We start from the raw sequence: 23323 nt of genomic DNA, 5'->3' as shown, positions 1-23323 counted from the left end.
GTGGGAGTGACAGGAAGCCAAGGTCGAAAAGCCTTTGGAAAGCTGTGAATTAAAAGAGAGGCTGAAGGGTTTAGAACAGCGTGACCTAAGAAGGAATAACAGACAGAACTGGTGCAAACTGTGTCCGGGGCAGCACTATCTGACAGTTGAGAAGGAAAAGTGACGCAAGAGAGAAATGGCCTTTTTCCTGCTGGTGGACTGTGCCTTTTAATGTTGTTGACAAACCTGGCACCTTTTTATGAAAATGGTTTAACAGCCATGCTGTGCCTCACAAGGCACAGCAAAGCACAGTCACATGAGAAGCAACGACCTTACAAGACCAACATGATCTCACACGCTTAGTCAAAGCAGAGAAATTTGCAGCCAGAAGCTCTTTAAGCTGCCTCGCCTCTAAGCACTGAGGTACGAAAGCCCGAGCACCATTGCCAGGGCAGGCTGGATAACGCAAGCAGCAAGTCGCAAGCCACAGTTGTTGCCGCTTCTTCCCAGAACTGTCCCAGAGCTTCTGGCCCCAGTTTCTGCCAGGAGTCAACCAGGTAGACAGTACAGGAGATGCATTCTCAAGTTTAATTGATAGGAATTCTTCCTAAACTCTGCATTTGAATGCATCTGAAACTGAGAAAGAACACTAAGGTAACATCTTGCACTTGAAATCTTGCAGTTCTCCAGACCGGCCAGACTCTTTGGAGAAATTGTTTCTTTCAGGGAACTGTAACATACTGGGCTGTACAATACGCTGGTTGTTGAGGAGATCTATCCCAGCTTCTCTCACTTTCAAAGTCCACTGGTTCATTGCTCCTGGGATGTGTTTAAATGATCATTGAGGCCTCGTCTACACATGACAAATCGCCTCCCTAGGATTTCCTTGAGAATACCAAGGTTATCTTGAGGTAACAAATTACTCCCATTCATTTTGATGTGATTTTGGTTTTCTTCTCTTTAAATTGCACTGGACTGCAGTTGATTGTACACCATCTTCCTCCCAAATGTTACCAACATTTTATTATTCCATGGCTTAACTGTATACCATGGAACTTGGCATAGACAGAATTTCTGAAGACAGTTGCTCAGGCAAAATTAGTTCTCTTTTTAAAAAACACCACCTTGTGAAAAACCGGTGATATGTTTTAGAGTAGACCCATTGAAATTAATGGACCTAACTTAGTCATGTGCATTAATTTAGGGGATCAAATTAGAACCTGGGAGAACAGGGTTCAAATCTGCACTCGGCCATTAAGTCCATTGTGTGACCTTCGACCAATCACTGCTTCTTAGCCTAATTTACCTCACAAGATCACTGTGGGGATTAAATGAGGAGGGAGAGAACCTTGCATGCCAAGAAAATAGTAAGAAAATAGTAGGATATAAATACATAAAAAAATGGGCCTACTCTGAGTAAAACAGTTGAATATCACCCAGAGTAGCAATGTAAAGCACGGCACTCTGTAGACACTGGTTAAAACTAGGCCTCAGGTCATCATAGACATGGGGAGACAAGGCTATTAATTCTTAAACTCTAGCTCACCAGCAGAAGTGATGAACAGAGCATAGCCAGGGCAGGATAACCTACTTAACACGGAGAGGTTGTTTATTTTATTGTTGTTATTCCTATTAAAGAAGATGAGCCAACAAAAACAGAAATGAGGCCAGATCAGCTGCAGCTTCCATGGGAGAGAATAAACAAGCTGAAGAGTGCGTGAACTCTAGTGGAGGGGTGCAGATTCTGGAGACCTCCCTAATGCCTTAGCACCAGGAGCCATCTGGTTTGAGAAACAAACTGGGTTAGGGGAATTATATTGGAGACTGGACAGACAAAAGCAGACAAAAAAACATTCCCCCAAATTCCAGGGTCAATGTCTCTTCCTGACACCAGGAAGAAAAGATGCATGTATCCTGCCGAAATCAGAACTGATTCAGCCTTGGAATCCATTTTAAACACTTTAATTTAGCTTTATTTATTCATTACCAACAAAACAACAGAACAGTACAGAGCCAAGAGAAAGATATTTGAAATTCAGCAAGGAAGGGGAAAGGTGGCCTTTAATAGAAGGAAAAAAACAGAAAGACAGTCAGACAACACAAAAACATATTGCATCTGAGCTAGAAACCAAACCCCTCCCCCCCTCCCCCTAAAGAAAAGAAAATGAATCCTTGACTGGAAGTTTCTATTACAACAGAAACAGAATCAAAATAAATTCCAGTTACTGGTTCAGAAACAAGATTTTAAAACCACAACTGAAGGTATTATTCTCATGGTCCAACAGCACAGAGGGGAAACCCGAGCACATGAAACTGGCAGGATTTTTTTCTTTCTTATTTTATCCTATTGCATAAAACAAGAAACACAAATTCTCTTAACACACTAACAAAACAATCCTCGCCCCCATCCTCACTACACTGGGATGCATGTATGGGTTGAATGGTGGAAGTGCCCCTCCACCCAGCTCTCCTAGCTCAGGTAGCTTTCCACCAACCAACAAACATGTGTGCAGGGCAGAGAGGCCTGCTGGTGAGATCCTTCAAATGTTCCAAAATAGGACATTCCAAGAGCAGGGAGGTAGTTGGAACAAGTTAATCTGGGATCCACTGGATCCCAAGCCACTCTCACTGTCATCACCTGACAGCATTGGGCCCAGTTGTCCTGCTCCACCCACCACTTTGAGCTGCAGCTAAGAGTATCAGGGCTGCAGATGTGAGCCGAGCCCTGCTGCCCATCAAAGCTCCACGAACAGGAAGGGGTAAGTTTAGAGTGCATCCTATGAATGTAAACAGATGGGGGGGGCTGTCTGTGCTTCAGCCATGATGTAGATTCTTCCCAACCTTCGTAGTTGTTCAAGTTGTTGCCGAAATGTTTTCGTTCTACGTGTCGTACTTCATCTCACTATTCCCACTATGCTTCTATCCTTAGTGTCCCATGTTAGAGAGGCAGACTTTCACTTGAAAGTGTCCTCCACCTGTGCAAGTCCAGGTATAAGGTAAGAAAGGCTTAAGGAGGGTGAACAGGGCCTTGAAGAGCACCACAAAAGTCAATGACTTCAATGATAAGGCAGGAAACCACCTATTCCCTTGGACGTACCAAAGTATTAAAGGGGAAGGAACACGGCCTAGATTACACTGTCTGGGGCACAACCAAGAATAGAACCTGATCTCATGACTCTGAGCCCTCTGCTTCAACATTCTTTGTCTTTTCGGGGGGGGGGGTGGGGACTATATAAAGCACCCAGTCTCTAAAGTAAGGAAGTAATCCTCATGAACTGAAAGAAATAACTGAAAGACTTATACTGGCAAAATCCACTACATCTCATGTCTTCTTGTTGGAGGGTGTGTGTATAGAGTTTCTCACACAAAAACAAGCATACCATTGTCTGGGGTTTATACCCTAGGCAGACTAATCAGGTGGCCATTTTCAAGCAATCCAGCTGACCAACAGAGGAAGCAGTAATGACCACACAAAAAGAAACCCATGCAGATTTATTGGTTGGATGAGACTGATGCAAAACAATGATCCAATGATGACTAGGGAAAGGGTGGCAAGTAACACCAGGAAGATATTCCCAAACTTTCCAAGTTGCTAAAAATATACCCTCCATTGGGAGTCTTATGTAGGGGAAGGAGAAGGGGCACAAAGATAAACACAAGGAGAACGGAGGAGGAAAAGGAACGTGCAAAAGTAAGGAATCTCTTAACTATGGTTAAATACACACCAAGCCTTAGGTTTAGATTAGGATAGCGGGAAAATTCCAAGGACAGTTATTCTTTCCCCCCTAAGGCCAAATCTTTCAAAAGCATCTCGTGCTCTGTGGTGACCAACCAAAGAAAGCTCATGTTTACAGAAAGTAACTGACTATGTAAATAAAATAAGACGTCTTGTGTTAAAGTCATGTATGCTGACTGGCAATTTCTGCTTCAGTTGAGAGTTTTCATGGGAGATATGTCAATGAAGTTAATAAACTATTAGACTGAAAATAATACAAAAGATTCTGTCACAGAGCAGGAGGTACCTTGACAAAAACAACTCTCAAGTTATTCCTCAAAGACTTTGATGATGAACATCCTAATCTTTCAACGCAACAATCAACATATTTTCTATTCCTCATAAACTGTTCAGATCAGTTTGTTGATAAAGTATAATGAAATAGTAAACCACTACATTCCAATCATGAAATAAACATGAATCCTCTACTAAGACTAATATTTGGCCAACATCTCTGAGAAAGAAGTCCCTAAATATAATAACCCTAAAGATATCCCCTACAGATCCCTCTGGAATTTACCTGCCTTATTTATGGCGTCCCCACTCTCTTATCTCTAAAGAGATTCCCTGCCAGGCCTAATCCTAATCTCATTGGCCCCAACCTTATCTCATTTACAGAGAAACTCTCCTGGCTAGAACTGAGACTGGCTCTAAAAGGCTCTCATTTCTTCTAATAGAGCCTAGATAACTTGTGTAAACAACCTTGAGAGAGACAAATAAAAACTCCAACAGAACTTGGTGTTGAGATAATCCCCTTCCAAGAGGGTTCACAATGTTTAATCTCTCCTCTTCCCCCATCACTCCAACCAGGGTGACAGAAAATCTGTAAATGCCCAAGTGCCTGAGGCAATAGGCTCAAAAGGTCTCATTTCTCCCTCATCAATATTTAAGGGACTTCTGTCTTTCTTGGGACCATTTGTAGGTTTAATAACAGATGGTGGCTGTCTGAATAAGCAGGTTGCTCTTTTCAAAAACAGGGAGGAACCAAGAACTGGGACAATACACAAGGCCATACAGCAAGCTACAGAGAACTCCTATCTCAAGCTATGCTCTAAGTGTTCATAATTAGTACTTATTTCTTCCCTTACAATGCCAATCTAATCTAAACTGAACATAGCATTGGTGGATATCTAGAGTGATCTGATTAAATAATTATAATCAAATAATTGAGAAGAAGAGGAGATTTTGGCAAAACCAAGGGGGGTAGAAAAGCTGCACTATCTTCCACAGGAAATCACAAAGAACAGCAAAGAGTTGGTATGTAGAAAAGCAGCAATACAGTATGTAATTCTCTGTTTGAATTGTGGTCTGCTTGACCACAAGTCAAACAACGCAGGCAAGGGAGTATAAAGAGGATGTGGCTTCTATGTGGCAATGCTAGCATATGAAAAAGTCATCTTCACATTTAGTCACCTTTGAAAATCCAAAGATCATTGCATTTGTGCACAATAATCCCATGACATCAGAAATGTAAAGACTGGGACTCGGGGAAGGCCAGAATTCCAAAGTAACAAAATATCTAGTGGTTAAAAAGTTATCAGTTCCTGCTATGATTACTTACTGCAGTTTTGTTTAGGTCTGTATAGCAGTAAATTAATGAGAAACCCATCAATCAGGGACAGGAACTAGAACTTCCTACAGTGCAGCTGCCCCATTGAATTTCCATTTTAGCCATGTAACAAATGCACATTTATTTGTTTGTTTTTAGCTAAGTTGCACCCACCCATCCCTTCCTCTTTTACCTCTGACTGAACATGAGTTCTCCCCCTGACTCTCTGTCAGGAAAGCAACAGAGATCAGAAAGGCAGTAGTGCTTTCCTGGGCAGCCAGTGTTGATATTCTCTCTCTTTTGACAGCAAGAGAACATATGCACAAATGCATCAGCCACAGCTCCCAGCTATATTCCCCCAGGAGCAGTGGCTGCTGTGGCTTTGTTCACTCTCACTTGCTGGGAGAGAGGGGGATAAGGACTCCCATACAATAATAATGGGCATCTAAAGGCAGTTTAGGGTGGCGCTGTGGGTTAAACCTCAGCGCCTAGGACTTGCCGATCGCCAGGTTGGCGGTTCGAATCCCCGCGGCGGGGTGCGCTCCCGTTGCTCGGTCCCAGCGCCTGCCAACCTAGCAGTTCGAAAGCACCTCCGGGTGCAAGTAAATAGGGACCGCTTACCAGCGGGAAGGTAAACGGCGTTCCGTGTGCTGCGCTGGCTCGCCAGATGCAGCTTGTCACACTGGCCACGTGACCCGGAAGTGTCTGCGGACAGCGCTGGCTCCCGGCCTATAGAGTGAGATGAGCGCACAACCCTAGAGTCTGGCAAGACTGGCCCGTACGGGCAGGGGTACCCTTTACCTTTACCTTTGAAGGCAGTTTCTACTTGCCATAGGCATCCATGAACACCTAATTACAAGGCTGAAGTGGAGCATCACAATTCCACTTCTCAATCTCTCTCCCCCTTCCTTTTGTCCCAGAAGCCTGTTTTCTGCATTTGGGTAAGCTAGAACGTCTATACTCACAGACAGACAGACAGACAGACAGACAGACATTTGCTCAGAGGAGTTAAGTCAACTCAGAGCACACCCACTGAAATCACCAGACATGGCTAACATGGAGTCATTAATTTTAATGGGTCTATTCTGAGTAGAACTTAGTTGGCTACAATCCAGGGTGTTTTTTTTAGTGTGTAGATCAGGGGTCAGCAACCTTTTTCAGCCGTGGGCCGGTCCACCGTCCCTCAGACCATGTGAGGGGCCGGACTATATTTGGGGTGGGGGTGGGGGGGAATGAACGAATTCCTATGCCCCACAAATAACCCAGAGATGCATTTTAAATAAAAGGACACATTCTACTCATGTAAAAACACGCTGATTCCTTGACCATCCACGGGCTGGATTGAGAAGGTGATTGGGCCGCATCTGGCCCCCGGGCCTTAGGTTGCCTATCCCAGGTGTAGATCAATGTACCAACAGTCACACCTGTATAGCTAGCATTACTTAGTAGCTTCTGGCTGCCCACTGTTAGCCTGTGTTCTGACCAGCAGGGCTGTTCGTATGACCCCACAAAGGCTTAGGTGAGAAATCGTGTCTACCAGTAGTTTCTTTAAGGTGAAGAAGATGCACAGATATTTTTTATTAAAGTGCCTTGAGAGCATAACACTCATGCTAATGCCAAGCTCAGGCACAGTGTGCTGATCCCTTAGCAGCCAAATTGAGGGAGCTCCTGGCATACTTAGGGGAATCTTGGACATTTGCAGAAGCATATAAAATGTACCAATAGCAGAGAGGACCCAAAGGAGGGCAGCAGGAACAAAGAAGAACAAAAGTGCATGCAGCCTAGCAATTCTGTTTCCTGAACATTACGCACTGCTAGGCCCCTCCCTCCACCTCAGTGGGATCAGTACAGGAGGGCAGAGATACACACCCACAACTCCACATCCCTACATCTTTGGAAGTTCTAAATTAAGAAATCCTACTTCTTAAGGACCTCAGAGAGGTCAGTGCAAAAAGATTGGATTCTTTTATTTGCTTGCCTAAGTTTCCAGTCTGTCGGTGTCATGATGTTTTAAGTGTCACTTGTCTTAAAAATGTGTATGATTACCCCAGCTTTAAAGAAATTGAGGTGTTGACAAGTGTAATGTATGACCTGTTAGTTTCAATTGCAGCTAGAAATATATGTACAGAAGAACTTCTGAAGTCTCGCTTTCAAGAGCTCCAGGATGGAGAAGGAGGACAAAAGAAAAACTAAGGTCCAGATTAGCATTGCTGCCCCTGCCCCTCTTCTCCCAAATGCCGAGATATGAAATTGCCATCCAGTTGCAAGAACCAATGAGACAATCCCCTTCTCAGTGCAGAGCTAGGAAGAGGCACAAGGGAAATGGGGAGGGAAGGAAAGGGGGAGGGGTGACAGAAGAGACAGGATGAGGAAGGGCAGGTCAAGGGTGAGGCTACAGCTGCAACAGGTGCCGGCTGGCAGACCATCCTCAGAGAGGCAACTGTCTGAGGCATGTCTATCAAGGCACAGCAATCAGAGCCAAGCCTGCACTGTTGCTCCCTGGGACAAAGGGGCTCTGTGCGTTTGCATCTGGCATCCTGAACAAATGCAAGAGGGCAGGATAGCATGGAGAGAAGAGGCTGCTCTCCATGGAGAAGAGGGGCCCTGGTCATTGTACAAGGACATGAGCTCACAATCTTCTTTTAAGGCCATCTTCTGGAGAAGGCTTGTCTATCTTCCCCTTTGACCTCCAATATTGCACAAACTTAGGCAGGAAGTAGCACTGCCCATATCCAGCAACACAGGCAGTGGGGTTTCTCAGACTACAGATGTAGGCACCCATGAATTTGCAAACACAACAGCTCTCCTTGCACATCTGTCTTTTCCTGAGACAAACGAACCAAGGCATGGCTGAGTTGTTGAAAGGTCTCATTCAGTGGAAAGGTATGGCTACTTCTCAGTGGAGGGAAAGGAATTTAATTCACTGTATTATGACATCACATGTCCTGAACAAATATTTTAAATACCCTGACCTGGGGCTGAGCTTTGGCGAGTTCTAACTCAAGCTAAGCCATATCTTTTTAAGTATTTCCAGCATTTCTTAATATGATTATCCTTCCAAGCTCATTAGGTCATTTTCCTTGAGACACAATGAACACAATCCATAAGCCACCATTTATGCAACAAAGTACACCTAAGTGCCAGAGAGGGGACCCTGAATGCAGGACAGAGGCTCAACTCAATACCTTTGAGATTTCTTCCAGTCTTATGATCACTGAATACTGGTGGCCAAAGCACTTCTGCCAGTGCAAACTGCTCCAAGTGACAGAGAAATTAGAGCAGTTTCCCAGCTCACAGACTAAATAGAGCAGGGAGGTGAAACCTGTGACCGTTCAGATGTTGCTGGAGTCAAATCCCCATCAGCATTAGCTAGCACGGCTAATGGTCAGAGATAATGGAGCTGTAGTACAAGACGACACAGGATTTCCCTCCCTGAACCAGGAGAGCTATTTCATATTTATAACAGTCATGAAAGAGGATGCAGCCCAAGGTTCTTCAGCATAATTCCTGTCCTCTCCACCCCAGCCTCCTAGCTCAAGCAACACTTTTGTTCTTCGTAATGACGTTTTCATGAGAGTGACTCCTGTGAGGTGGTGAACACACCTTGAAGTAGAAAAACCCAGGCAGTGGCATTGAACTGTGGCTTCGTACATACCACACAAATGATGCACACAACAGAAAATCCTGGGAAATACAATTCACCCCACACAGCTACAATTCCCGGCACCCTTAACAAACTGCACTTCCCAAGATTCTTGGGGAGCTCAATGTATGGTGTGTCTGCAGCCTTTGGAAGGTTCTAAATACACGTCTGAGGGGCAGCACACCCATAGGCGACTGGCAAGGGAAAGTCTGAGCTAACTTCCTTGAGCACATTGAGGAAGCATGCCTTAAGCTAGCCACACCCCTTCCTGCAGCACCCACATTCCTTCTCAAGGACTGCATCTGTTCCACCTCCTTTTACTAGAAACAGGAGATGGGAAGATTTTCCTTGCCACACAGTACCAGGATCAGCCTTTTCACCAACCAAAGTGCCAAAGGGAATTCTGGCACAAGCTTTGCTGCTTTTAAGCGAAAGGATTAACAACCTTGCCAGGAGACGGAAACTGCAGACAACCACTGTGTGAGCTGCATGGAAGGCTATGCTACTGCCCCACATCTCCAGCTATTCACCCTGTAGAAAGTTCACCCATTATTTCACCCATCCGCTTCTGCTCTCTGTTTTTGAGAGTGAGGAGTTATAGCCAGCATTAATCCTACTCAGAGTAGACTCGTTTAAATCAATGGACCTAAAGTTAGACATGCCCATTAATTCCAGTGGTTCTGCTCTGAGAAGGATTAATACTGGCTACAACCCAATGTTATATATGCACAGGGATTTTAAAAAGAACTAGGAGTCAAAACAATCAGGAAGCCTTTAGGAAAACTTAATTCCAGTGTCACACAGGGTCCTTCCTGTAACATTTCCTAGCCAGCAAACTGCCTATAATTCTCGGGCCTTGCGTCCCTCAAATATTTTGTCAGTCTTCACATAATGCCTCCCATTATATACATCTCTGTAGCCACACGTCCCAGCCTCTATTTACCTCTAGGTTGGGGGAACAAGAGTGAAGGAAGCCTGGGAGAATTGTGTTCCTGCTGTAGCTGCAGAGACAGCCAGGGGCAGGGTCTGATTGCACAGGGCTCCCTAGGAGGATCAAGTAACTGCTGAGGCAGCGTTTTCCCCATCTTCCAATCTCAGTCAGGCGGCCCTTGCTGAAAAAAACCAAGTTCTCGATGTCACCCCAGGAGTTCCACACACACACACACCGCTACCTCAAGGTTAAAGCAGGGGACACAGACCACTTTATACACTGACATATGCAGACACTTCAGGGGGGTTAAGCCCCACTACAGTTCCCCTATATGTTGGACTCAAAACTGACATATGACAAAGGTACAGATCCTTTTCTTCCCTGTTTGCACGTTTGGTTATTTTTAGCATTGTTTGGGACTAGCTGGCATGCAAAGTTGAGGGCAGGGATGCTCTGAAAAGTCAGCTGAAACTAGACCTAACTAACCCTATAACTGCATTCTTTACCAACCTGCCTACCAGGGGGGTTGCTTTGTAGACCCAGAAGATGCTATGGTCTGTGTGTGTGGTTTGGGAGCTGCACGGCCAGAGAAAAAACAATGCTATCCAGGGTTGTAAAGACTGCAGAGAGAATTATTGGGTGCACTCTTCCCACCTTAGAGCAAATCTATGCTGCCAGGTGCCATAAGAAAGCGGCAGAGATAGCACATGATAGTACGCACCCCGGAAATGATCTCTTTCAGCTTCTGCCTTCTGGAAGAAGGTATAGGGTTATAAAGGCCAGGACTAGCCACCTGAGAAACAGTTTCTACGCTAATGCAATTCTGGTTCTAAACACAGCTTAAGAGGTCTCTGTAGTATAAAGGTACCCCTGCCCGTACGGGCCAGTCTTGCCAGACTCTAGGGTTGTGCGCTCATCTCACTCTATAGGCCGGGAGCCAGCGCTGTCCTCAGACACTTCCGGGTCACGTGGCCAGCGTGACAAGCTGCATCTGGCGAGCCAGCGCAGCACACGGAACGCCGTTTACCTTCCCGCTAATAAGCGGTCCCTATTTATCTACTTGCACCCGGGGGTGCTTTCGAACTGCTAGGTTGGCAGGCGCTGGGACCGAGCAACGGGAGCACACCCCGCCGCGGGGATTCGAACCGCCGACCTGACGATCGTCAAGTCCTAGGCGCTGGGTTTTACCCACAGCGCCACCCGCGTCCCTCTCTGTAGTATAGTGTATTTTAAAATGGGGTTTTAGAGTTCTTAGGGGTTTTTGAATGTTTTATGTAGTTTTTATGTAGTTTTATGTAGTTTTATGTAGTTTTATGTAGGTTTGTGGTAGTTTTATGTAGGTTTGTGGTAGTTTTATGTAGTTTTTATGTAGTCTTATGTAGTTTTTCAATTTCATTGTTCCGCAAGGGACAATGACAATAAAGATATCGTAATCGTAATCGTAATTCTTTGCAGGGCAATTGTGTCTTCAATCTTAACAATATGTCAATCAAAAGGGCAGGAAGAAAGGAAAAATTAGGGGAAGAGGCAGAATGTTTTTGTTGTTGTTGACAGCCATCTGTCTCAAGATACTGTGCCTCTGGGGGTGAAGTCAACTCACTGGAGAATCACAATGCCTGTTGTGGCTGCAGAGACCGGTAACTCCTAACTGCTGCCTCCCATGTTTTTTTTTCTGTGTTAGGATTACTGAAGTGCCCTCTCCGGGGTGCAAGCCTGGGTCCTGTGTATGAAGGTCCCTGGCTGCCCATTGGACAAAACTCCCTTCCCAGCCTTGCTGACATAGAAAGCATGATGTTTGGCACCAACCTGGCTGCAGGAGGGAGGCGTATAAGACGCTATCCAACTATCTTACGGATTTCATTCTGGATTCATGTAGCGTTTACTCCTTAGTATTTTCTTCTCCCACAGATTTTTCCTCTGGGTTTACTCCGGAAGCCTTTCTCATGAGTGAATATAGCAGCAAGGCAGCAGAGGTTTAGGATTAGAGTTTCCTTCTCCTTGAAGGGCAACCTTCCCAGGTTGACAAGCCCCACCTGCCCCTCATTTCCCTCTAAGGGAGGAGGAAACTACCGCCAAAGGAAGAAATTTTCTGGACACAAAGCAAACATCAGGATTCACCAGAGACACCATCTCAGTGGTTTCATCTATCCTCCTGCCACATGTCCATCCACACACTCACACATGCAGAACTGCCCCAGCAGAGAACTCTTCAAAGCCTGCAATTTGGAATCTTAAAAGTGGAAGTGAAAATGGTAGAAATGAGACACCAGTCACTTCAGACCACATATCAATCCGAAAGGGATGACAATCTGCCTATGCCTTCTCTCAGCCTTCATGGCTACAAAGCCAAAGCCCTGACAATGTGAAATCTCTCACAATCCATTTGGACTAGAGGCAGCCAGCCATTCTGGTGCCTCTTTTTATCGGAAAGAAGTCAGGAAATATCAAGAACAGGTGCTACTGCCCAAAAGGGAATGAAGTCTTACTGCTACACTGAATCAAGAGTATGGGTATCCTAACAGCTACAGCGGTGTGGCTGACAGCGTAGATTGCTAGTTCAAGAACTCCAAACAGAGGTGTACACCAGGTCCTTTCTCTCAATGGTGTAGTCCAGCTTTTCCATATACCCAAGACTTAAAAAAGCACCAAGCTCCACCATTAAAAAGACCTCATGCTCTACATTACACTTTTTCTGTACATAAATAATTCACAGCATCTGCCGAATCTGCATATCTGTAGTGGGGAAAACATTTGTGTCACAGACATACTTTAAAGCACATATATGTCTCCACACCCAGAGATTGTCTCCATGTAGAGCAAGGTTACCCAAACTTGGATCTCCAACTGTTTTTGGACTACAACTCCCATTATCCCTAGGGTAGCAGGACCAGTGGCCAGGGATGATGGGAACCGTAGTCCAAAAATAGCTGGAGGCCCAAGTTTGGGAAACCCTGATGTAGAGCAAACTTAATTCATGAAGCAGCTGTGACACAGCCACTCCTCCCAATACCTTGTATCTGAATTCAGTCTCCTATAAGAAGTAACCCACTTTGGCTGTTCAAACAAAATATCTGTAATCTTTGAACGATGAGGCCTATAAGATCAGTCTTAAGGCCACCTCATGGGGTGTGTTCTCTCTTAAAATACTGATATATCACTTCGCCTGCTGTCTAGATGAGCTGTCTTTTCTGAGGAGGTCTCATATTTAGAGCAGAGAACAAAGTTGGCTAAGATGAGCTTTCGCTTCAAAGTGGCAGAGTCTAGGTTGTTCTTATTGAACAAAACACCTACATTTCTGTAATACAACAGCTACGACACTACCTTGGGGTTTCACAGTTTTCCTAGTGCTGAGCTGAGAAGGCTACAGACTAAAAAAAGCTCCAAAACCAACTCTATTTACCCTCCTAATAAACAACTCTTCTCTGCTTATGTGGGGCCTACACTGTCTTAATCACATATCCTAAAAATGACCTTCAACCTGGCCTCAGGCCAGTCTTTGCATTCCAGATTCACTGAACTAAAAATCAGTATCTTGCTTGTTCTCAGTCTGCAGGGATTAGACGTAGATACCAGTTTCCCTGTGCTAGAAAAACATTCCACATAGACAAGACGACTCCAAGCAGGGCAAGATGCAGAGCAAATTCAGTGTACAGAATGTTCGATCAACAGAGTAAAGCTCCTGCCACCCCACATCTGTAATTAGCATGTTGCGCACCAGTCCTTTCCTAAGCTATACTTCCAAGACACAATCTTAAGGGCCACAACCCAAGACTTCACACATTATACTTTTAATATATACATATTAAAAAATGCACGTTAAGCATGAATGGGTTAAACACGTTTGCACACATGTGTCATACATGTACTGTACACCTCCTCAGGGACACAGAATTGGCTACTGGGTGCTCCTATGGCAAACCTGAGTCCTTTTCTGCAGTTTGATGAGCACATGCTAACTTCCAGTAATGCACACCTGCATCTATTATATACTCTGTTTGTACAAGGATTTTGTTCTTCCCAAGAGACTAATACATCCAATGCATATACTAAGCCACTGCATGCCTTCCTCTCCGCATTCACATTCAAAACGCACTACACTGACTTCTGTACTAGAAAATACTTATAAGCTTTGAAAATCAGAACCTTCGTCAGGGAGGGGCAAAAATATCAAAGGTGGAAGCAACTCAAAATTCAAGCCATTCCTTAGTTCAGACCCCAGTATCAACATGCCTTGGGTAAAGAGGAGCCCCCTACTTGATTAGGTGCTTCCTAAAAAATTCTGCTAAGGCCCTAAATACAATTCTGCCTGGTAGAAGATGCAGTTATTGCCGGCTGTGTTTACACAGGGAATAGCCAGCTGTAATTATAGGAATGATGTTATGATAACAGGAAACCCATGCCCTGTGGAGATATTGAGGAGAGGCATACAGCTATTTGCTAATTACCAACAACAAGAACCCTTTGTGTAGCTGGGGAAGGATGAGTTCCCTCTACTTTGTGGACTTAGGCCCACAGATGTTTTAAATCATCCACATCAGAGTTATTCTGCAGTCTCCAAGGCGTATGCACAGTTATCAGAGTTCTTTGGTTCTTGCTGACAGAGCAGAGCCATCGTCCTCAGGAATTTTCCCCCCAAATGCATCTGCTTAGTGTAACACAGGCAAATGTGTGTGGCAAAACTGCAGAAGCTAACAAGAAAGTAGCAAAGCAACTTCATGGTAGAGCAGAAATAATGGCAACCTCAAAAAGGCTGGCAAAGGTCCTTCTAAGAAGGAAGCCTGCTCTAAGGAAACCTTTAAAAGAGACCATCTGAGTCTGCTATTTGCTATTTTCCCTACAAGACTTGCTGAAGACATGAAGAAAAGCAATCTGGCTTTAGCACATTGCACAGAAAAAGGCACTTGACATGTAATATTGGCCAGTATTTTTAAAATATTTCTGCCCCAGGAGAGATTGTACAGAGGGTAATACTTCTGCTGAAAGAGCAGATGGAAAGGATACTAGAAAAAAGCAACAGTTGTTCAAGGTCAAATCCTTCCATACAGAAATAGCTCCAAACGTTATGAAGAAATTGTGCACATGGAAATATCCGCCCCTTCCATTCCATTGCTCTCACCCTCTGGCTTTTGCCCTCTTATGGTCCAAGCAACATAACCCTACAAAACCCCAAAGAAAGAGCTTCATTGCCCCCTACCTTTTTTATCCTGCCTCTCCGTGTCCCAGCAAAGACCACAGTGTGCCCACGGTAGTCATACGCAGCCACTGATGTCATGCCATCCTCCTTGTCCACAAAGAGCGGCACACCTTCAATGGTGACTGTTCCACCCAATGGCTGGTTAAAATCCTGACCACAGAAATTGTCATCAATTTGCAGGGGCTGTGGGAGAGAAAGGGAAGAAAGAAATTAGCTGTTTGACAGCATTCCAGCACATCATGTAAATGGCTGTGAATGAGAAAACGGTACAGAAATCTGCAAAGTCACCACAGATACAAAAAGATATAATTCTAGTGCAGTTGCTGATGGCTTCCTTAGGAACGCATGTGTAAGGCAGTCACAGGTGAGAGAACTCTCTTAAAAACCCTCTTCCTATTCCTTCCCATGAATTTCAAGAGGCCCGTGCAGCCTCTCACTTCATCAATATTCCTTTAAAAAATTCCACAATTCCACAGGCACATATCAGGACATGTGGTACACCACTTCACCACCTAATTTCCACTTTCAGAATCCTTTCAGAAGAGTGCAAAACAAGGACATGGGACAGTTCCTAAATGTGGAAATTATCAAAGTGAAGGAATGAAACCAAAATAAAAAGGTAGCATTTCTGAAGTTCCTACATCTATATAAAATTACTGTAAAAATCAATACACTTGAATAAAACAAAAACAAAAAATGCTGGGATGCAGCAAGTAAGAGACACTTCACACACTTCATGGCAGAGGCAAATACATGTTAACATTTAGTGTGCACTGGCTTCTACCCCATAACTAGGTGGCAACATTGTTTTTTAAGTGCATATGAACTGTAGGAACTAGCCCTGTCTCCTTGTAGTATGTTTTTGTGGTAAACACACCAATACAAACCCTATCTACCATGCTCGTTGCAAGGTAAAAGTGAGCACAAGCTGCAATTTTAACACGGACCTGTTTCAACTGCGAATCTTTCTTTCAAGAGTGGCCTCAGCAAATTGCACAGCAGGTCACCAGTATGCCAGGATCCTATTCTCTTGCATAGTTAGCACAATGCTCAGAGTACGCCTGTATAGGGCAGAGATGCAGCAACCTGAGGCCCAGTTCAGATGCAATAACAGAGATGCAGTCCCAGGGGCTGCAAACAGGTTGTGCACCTGCAAACTCCTTCCTCACCCTTTCCTTTGCACCCCCAGTTTTGGTGAAGATTTCTTTATTTACAAGCTACCTGGGTGAGACTAATTAACAACATGCTAATCAGCTTAAGAGACCGCCTTGCACCATGTGTGTCTACTGAACCTCTTAATTTGAGGAACTTACACTTTTACAAGTGTAATATAAGGTTCGCTTTGCATCTGTGAGGAGTCAATCTTTTCAGTGTAGAAGCTTTGGAACTCGCCATTATCCCCATCACATTAAGGCCAACTTTTGATTCAATCAAATACCCTAATTATTGTTGTTAGCCGCCCTGAGCCCGGCTTTGGCTGGGGAGGGCAGGATATACATAAATTATTTTATTATTATTATTATTATTATTATTATTATTATTATTATTATTATTGGCAGGTCATAGCAACCTTTATGCTGCTGTATCCTTTTCAATGGTTTACAGCTACATGAATACTCCTCCTTCAGTTGAGACTGTAAATTGCTAGAAAAAGCAGCAAACTGACCAGGGTGTTTAACTATTTAAAGGGCAACCTTTCATGAATGGAATAACCATCACTTCCCCATATTCTTTGTTCACTTAATGTTTCCAAAAGAATGGTGACCTACATACCTACCAATTGTGCTACTTTGCCAAAGAGCTAAACTACAGAAAACGGAAGTGATCAGCTACAGGACTGGAGAGACACCTTAAACCATATTTTCCCTCTTCAAAAGTCACAAGAAACAGTAGAAATCAGGAAATTTCTGCTGAAGCTGGACATATGAAGCATCAGCATAACCACAGAGGGGGGCAGTAGGGGCAGCTGGCCCCCGAAATAAATAAAAAATATAAATACATAGCGAACTGAGGTTCTGCCCCCCTAACAAAAGGCCTGCCCTCCCCAACAAAAATCCTGGCTACACCCACGATTATGAAGGGAGGGAGGATGGGGGGAGTGAAGAGGGAGCATGTGGGCACACAGCTTATTCTTGTTTTAATAAACCACAGTTGGTAATATTAGCTTGAGTTGCAGCAAATCTCTCATCTAATTAGTCTTCTCCAGGTGGAGAGAGATATGGATCTGCTTCAGCTAATGGAGCACCTTTAGATAAAAGACCTTTGCTGCTACTTTGAGGCAGAAGAGTTCTATGTTTACCTATTACTATTATTAGTTTATTACTATTATTATCATTGCCATTGCCATTATTTATGCTGTAAAGTTCACTACACTCTGTACAAAAGATAACATAGGCATGCCCTTGCAGAATGGCTTACAACAGACACAACACAAGGAAAAAGGGACAGGAGCAGAAAGGTGAAAATACACACATTCAGAGTTTAAGCGGGTTGAATGTCCACTGAAAGAATCTGTTCTTGGAGATTAGAATGCTAGAGAGGGCCTAGCCATCTCTCCCTGCTTTATGACAGCTGCCTGGTGCCTAAACCTACTTTGAAACCACACAGTAAAGTGAGCGTAGTCTTGTAAAGGGTCTAAAGCATGTGGAAAAAAGTTGCCTGTCCTTATACAGGGGCCAGGATACTGTGGCTAGCAGCTGGTCTAACAAGAGACGAGGCCTTCCATGCACATGTTTTAACCAGCACCACTTGAGGAATTCTTCTTGTCAGCTTTTATCACAGTCTCAAGGATTCATTGTGCAGCTCCTCGCATCTGTGCTACAGGGCCCAAGGGGAATGGCACTATATAATTCTGCACCTGTGTGCTTTCCAGTTCTCCCCCAGGTCACTCCTAAATAGGGAATGTTGTATCTCATGGGCGGCAAGAGGAATGTGCTTGCAAGCTGCAGACACACACATGCAAACTACAGAATCCACCCATATTACATTCCTCCCTGTAGTTTCGCATGGACACCACGTTGCCCACATCCTGTCCTAAGCCGCTGGCCCTTGTGTCTGCACAGATGTTAAACAACTCCTACATTCTGCCCCAGAGACAGACAGAATTCAACAAGGGATGAGAGGACTGGGCGGGGGCAGGATGAAGTGGACCCTGTTCACAGAACAGTTGCGAGGCTGTTCAGGTCTCTCTGGGAGGCCAAGAGAGGTCTGAAGAATAGCTTTATAGAGTGCATTTTTAGAAAGCCATATCCAAATAGAGAGGAAGCCGGCAAGGCTTATCTTCCCTTGCCTTTCAATAAGTGCCATAGCATTTATTGTACATATGTTTACTGATATGTGGCTTCTAAAACACTGGGGTGGGGTGAGGGGGAGAAGGTGTGTTAGCCCGAAATGCCACAACAGTGGAGGGCAGTTTTAATACTCCCAATCCATCTGCAGGCCCTTGCAGAATAAACTAATTTCGTTTCAGCTGTAAACTTCCTTTCTGTATTCAACCAGCTAGGCCAAAGGACTATTGTTTGCTGGGTCACAAAACTCCTGCAGAGACAACCTTACCTATGCTTGATCAGAGAGAGGGAGAGAAAGCAATCGTATCTTAGCATGCTACCAGGCAGTTACCTCCCACTGTAACTATAGTAGTAAAAAATGAGGTACAGTGGTACCTCTTTATACGAGCGTCTTGGAAGCCGAATTTTTTGGTCTTCAAACGCCAAAAACCCAGAATTGCTTCTGTTTTTGAACACGCCTCAGAAGTTGAATGGCTTCCGCTGCGTGTTTTTCAGTTTTTCCAATTGAACTAGCAGCCAGCCCTTTGCGCCTCAGTTTTCAAACGTTTTGGAAGTCAAATCGTCTACTGGAACAGATTACGTGTGAGAACTAAGGTACCATATTTTTCGCTCTATAAGACGCACATTTTCCACTCCAAAAATTAAGGGGAAATGTGTGTGCGTCCTATGGAGCGAATGCAGGCTCCTTGGCTTCAGAGATAGCAACGCAAAGCCTCAGAAGCACAGTGGGAGCGCTCCCGCCACGCTCCGGAGGCTTTGGGTTGCCTTCACTGAAGCCCGGAAAGTGAGAGGGGTCGGGGAGCTCCCGCCGTGCTCCAGAGGCTTTGGGTTGCCATCACTTAAGGCGAAGGCAATGTGGTAGAGGGAGAGCTGCGAAGCGCCCCTTCAGCGAAGCGGGAGGAGAAATGGAAGTGGCTCCATTTCTCCTGCCGCTTCGCTGAAGGGGCACTGCGCAGAGGGGGGGAGATTTTTTTTTCTTGTTCTCCCCCTCTAAAACAAGGTGCGTCCTATGGTCGGGTGCATCCTATAGAGTGAAAAATACGGTACCACTGTATACAGGAAGAGTGCAATTAACACTTCCCGGATGGCCGGGGGTGGGGAAGAGGTAGGATGCTCTATAATAATAGAACACTTCTCAGCAATTATCCGATATGATTGAATATGGTCGAAAAGTTCAACAATGGTCTTAATCAAACTGCTGGGGGGGGGCTGCCTCTAATTTTGTGTTTTTCCATGCTCTGCATGGCCACCATTTTGTGCTATGCCACACCACTCCCATAGCAGCCAACTTGTGACTGGTAGCCCCAGCACTCTCTCAAAATTCACAAGCAGAATAAATTGTGCAATAAAGAGGCACATATAGGAAGATCTGCACAATTAATGCAGGTGACAGAATCAGTTTTTCTAGGTACAAAATCTGTGTTTCTTTGTCACCAATTCTGATACTTCCAAAAACTGGTGCAGTCTTGTTTGTAGGAAAGTGATTCTAACTCTGTAGGAGTTTAGACTAAGAATAACTTTTATTGTTCTCTCCCAAGCAGGTGGTAGATAGCCAGGTAAAGTGGAATCCTCGTCTCCCTATACCATTTGTCATTTGGACATTATTATTACAGTCATACCTTGTAAGCCGAACAGAATCCATTGCAGAAGCCCGTTCGATTTCCAAAACATTCGGAAACCAAGGCACAACTTCCGATTGGCTGCAGGAAGGTCCTGCGGCCAATCAGAAGCCGTGGAAGCCACGCCGGACATTCAGGTTCCAAAGAACATTCACAAACAGGAACACTCACTTTTGAGTTTGCGGCATTTGGGAGCCAAAGAGTGCCAAGGAGTTCAGTTTCTAAGGTATGACTGTATTATTTATTTATTTATTTTTATTATTATTATTATTATTATTATTATTATTATTATTATTATTATTTATATACCGCCCTATACCCGGGGTCTCAGGGCAGTTCACAGACATCAACCTAAAACAACCTATTTCACATTTGAAATGAGGAAACAAGGCCTGAAAGGGCCAAGTTGCCCAAACACACTGCTTTCTGACCAAAAGACAAACATGTTGGGCAAGATTTTTCTGCCTTTGCCTAAGCTGAACCCTGGTCTGCCAAGCTGACAGTTGCCTCCAGAACTGAGGTTCACCAACATTTTGATTCAAAAAAAAAAAAAAAAAAAAGGAGGCAGGGAAACTGCAAGTGATTAGCTTCTGGAGAAGTCCTCTTCTTTCCTCCTCAGCCTTTCCATTCATATAGTATACCTTGAATGAGATCCTCCTTGCAAGCATCCCGTGAGATGCCCCAGCCTAAGTCTGTCACAGATCATGGCACAGGGAGGAGGCAAGAAGGATGGCAAAATGTCTGCAGTTAACACACAGTGTGTATGCTCCTGTTGGCTTCTGAGGCGGGCCTAGCAGCTTGGTACTAAGAGAGGATGACAGGGAGATGTGGAGAAAACACCACAAGGAAGGAGGGAAGGAGGGGTCAGGAATGGGGAAATTCCTTGAACCATGAAATCTGTTCCTATCTCCACCTCAGCAGGAAGAGAGCTGTTGCCATGACAACCTCTAGTCCAGCAGTCTCTGGCCATGAATTTCAGGGTCTGGGGGATGCAGAGAAAACAGAGAGGAAGACCGAAGAGAGAAATAACTGAAGTACTCAAATACCATGAATGGCAATGTACGAGTTGAAATACCCACAAGGTGCACACCAAAAAAAACCTGGGCTCTGCTAATTCCAGCAGAATACAGCAGTACGGTAGTGAAAGAGATACAGTTCCCAGCAATCTTCAGTGGGTTCACTGCACACCCAGAACGGACAACTGCCAAGCCAAGCCGAGAGAACACTGCTAAAAGAAAGGGCCCAGATGCACTCAGAAGTACACAAGTTCCTAGCAAACAGGGAATTGTATCCATGTGCATTTAAATTTGCAGGATGAAGTGGAAGTGCAAAGGGGGCAGCTTTAGTTTGCAATGTAGTAAGAGCATCACATCTAGGACTTGTATATGTGCACACATTCCTAAAAAAACACATATTGAGGGTGGTGAATTAATTGGCTTTGAGAAATATTTGACCAAGTTGTACACTATATAGATAGCAAGTCACTTAGCTGTGCACAACTCTCAGCTCATTTGTCACTATTGCACCTCCTTCCCTTTTCTTATATGTGCTCACTGCCAAACCGCACATTCAGGGCAGAAAAGTGGGGTAGCCAATCTGTAGCCAGGCCTAACCCATACCATACAGGCTGCAGCTTGCACTGTCCTGTCGGTTCTGTACCCACCAATGATATAATCAGCATGCACCGGTCCCTAAAAGCCAGTCCAGGGCAAGGGTACATAGGCTGCAACCCAATGCACACTTTTAGTGAGACTTGAGTATGATATGCACACCTTTAGTGGGACTTGAGCATGATGTGCGTATGTTTACAATTGCCTAATTTTGGATGAAACCTAGACACAGGTACAGAGATCCGACATCTGTATGGAATTTCCCACACCTCTATTTTTTTCATACCAACTCTGATTTACAATACAATACACCAGAAGTACTATCTAGGCAGGATGTGAGAGGCGACAGAAGCAGAATTCTATTTCTGACAGAAATTTTCCAGATAGTTTAAGCCTGACACATAGCTTTCAAATAGATGCTCGTTACTGAAGCTTGCGTGACTGCCTGCTTGTGTAAACCTTTGCCTGAAGCCAAGCAGAGAATAGGAGACCCAACAATATCAACAAGGGGAAACTACAGAGACCGGATTCCCTCCTTCTTTCCCTTTCAATCTCTGTGGCAGTCATGAATAGCTGGACATAAGGGAGTAGCTATAAGGGGGGGGGGAATTAATACATATTCTTAGGGCTAAATGTTCCTAGGCTTCCTCAAAAGCTTAAATATCACAAGCTTCTTAATCTAATCATTAGAACATTCCTAAAAAGTAATTGTAAGTAACAAGCACATGGCTCCTTCCTGCTGAAAACAAATACACTCAAAACCTTACTGTGATATTCCCAAATGGCACCAAAATCCAAATAAATAAAAGGTCACTTGTGTATCTGTTAAATCTAACTACTACTATAAATCACTGGCAACGGAATCATGATTTCTGAGCATTTGTAGGCTGGCAGTGCAGGGAATGGATTAGAAGTAAACAAAAATTGGTGCTAATACAAACACAGCTTTGGGGCAAGAATGGACACTTTGGTGAAGACGAACCATTTATTTTCGCATCCTATTTGTATCCAGCCGGGATGCCTTTTTAACCATTCAGTTATGTGTGGTCTTTCAGGCCCCAACCCCTGCTTGCTTTCCTCTGGGTTGTTTTCCTCCTGCCCTTGTACTGCCAAGCATAGAACAATTCCTCTCAAGTTGTGCAGTTAAAGGGCCTCAGCAGGCAGCCACAGAAATGCAACAGTCACTCACAGACCCGCACCTTTGAAGGCAATAACAGCTAACCCCTGACCCTCTGCACTTCAGTAAACAGGGTGATGGAGAAAGCAACTAAAAACAAAATTCAAAAAAAATCCAGGGAAGCTGAGGAAGCCTACTCAGACCCAGAAAACCAATTCACAGCTGTGACTCCTTTTGCTTGCTCAGCTGTTCCTGATTCCCCACAGCTCATTTTAACAGAGGTTTGTGATGAGGAAGCAGCAAATAATAAATAGTAGTAATTAGGCCTGAGAAATAATTCACAAAGTCGACAGAAGGGGACCACTTTAGCTGCAGACAGAAATGACACCTTTCCCGGTTTGGTGAGGAGGAAGAGGGCGCTGCCCAATTGTTTATTTATACACATTAATTAATTTTAAAATACACAGCTCTAATTTGCCGACATTCAGAAGACAAATATTTTAAAAAACTTAAAAGCCAGGACAGAATGCAATAAAGGCATACATAAAAATGTAGAAGTAATACCTAATTGTTCTGCATAGTTTAATGCAGGGTCACATCTTAATGTGAAATATGCAGT

General features: G+C 44.3%; 1 protein-coding gene across 4 annotated transcripts in view; it reads right to left on the bottom strand.

Annotated features, from left to right (window-relative positions):
- PLXNA1 (plexin A1) overlaps positions 1–23323 on the bottom strand; it is a 303518-nt gene that overhangs the window by 217788 nt on the left and 62407 nt on the right. For all 4 annotated transcript variants that reach the window (XM_081852276.1, XM_081852274.1, XM_081852277.1 and 1 more), the window contains exon 3: positions 15072–15254. In XM_081852276.1, the coding sequence (XP_081708402.1) occupies positions 15072–15254 (183 nt within the window). The remainder of the gene's footprint in view (positions 1–15071; positions 15255–23323) is intronic.

Source organism: Podarcis erhardii, assembly GCF_964252035.2.
Source record: "Podarcis erhardii genome assembly, chromosome: 2".
Lineage (NCBI taxonomy): Eukaryota > Metazoa > Chordata > Lepidosauria > Squamata > Lacertidae > Podarcis > Podarcis erhardii.
The sequence above is the reverse complement of the archived record's forward strand: the minus strand, read 5'-3'. Positions and strand labels throughout refer to the sequence as shown.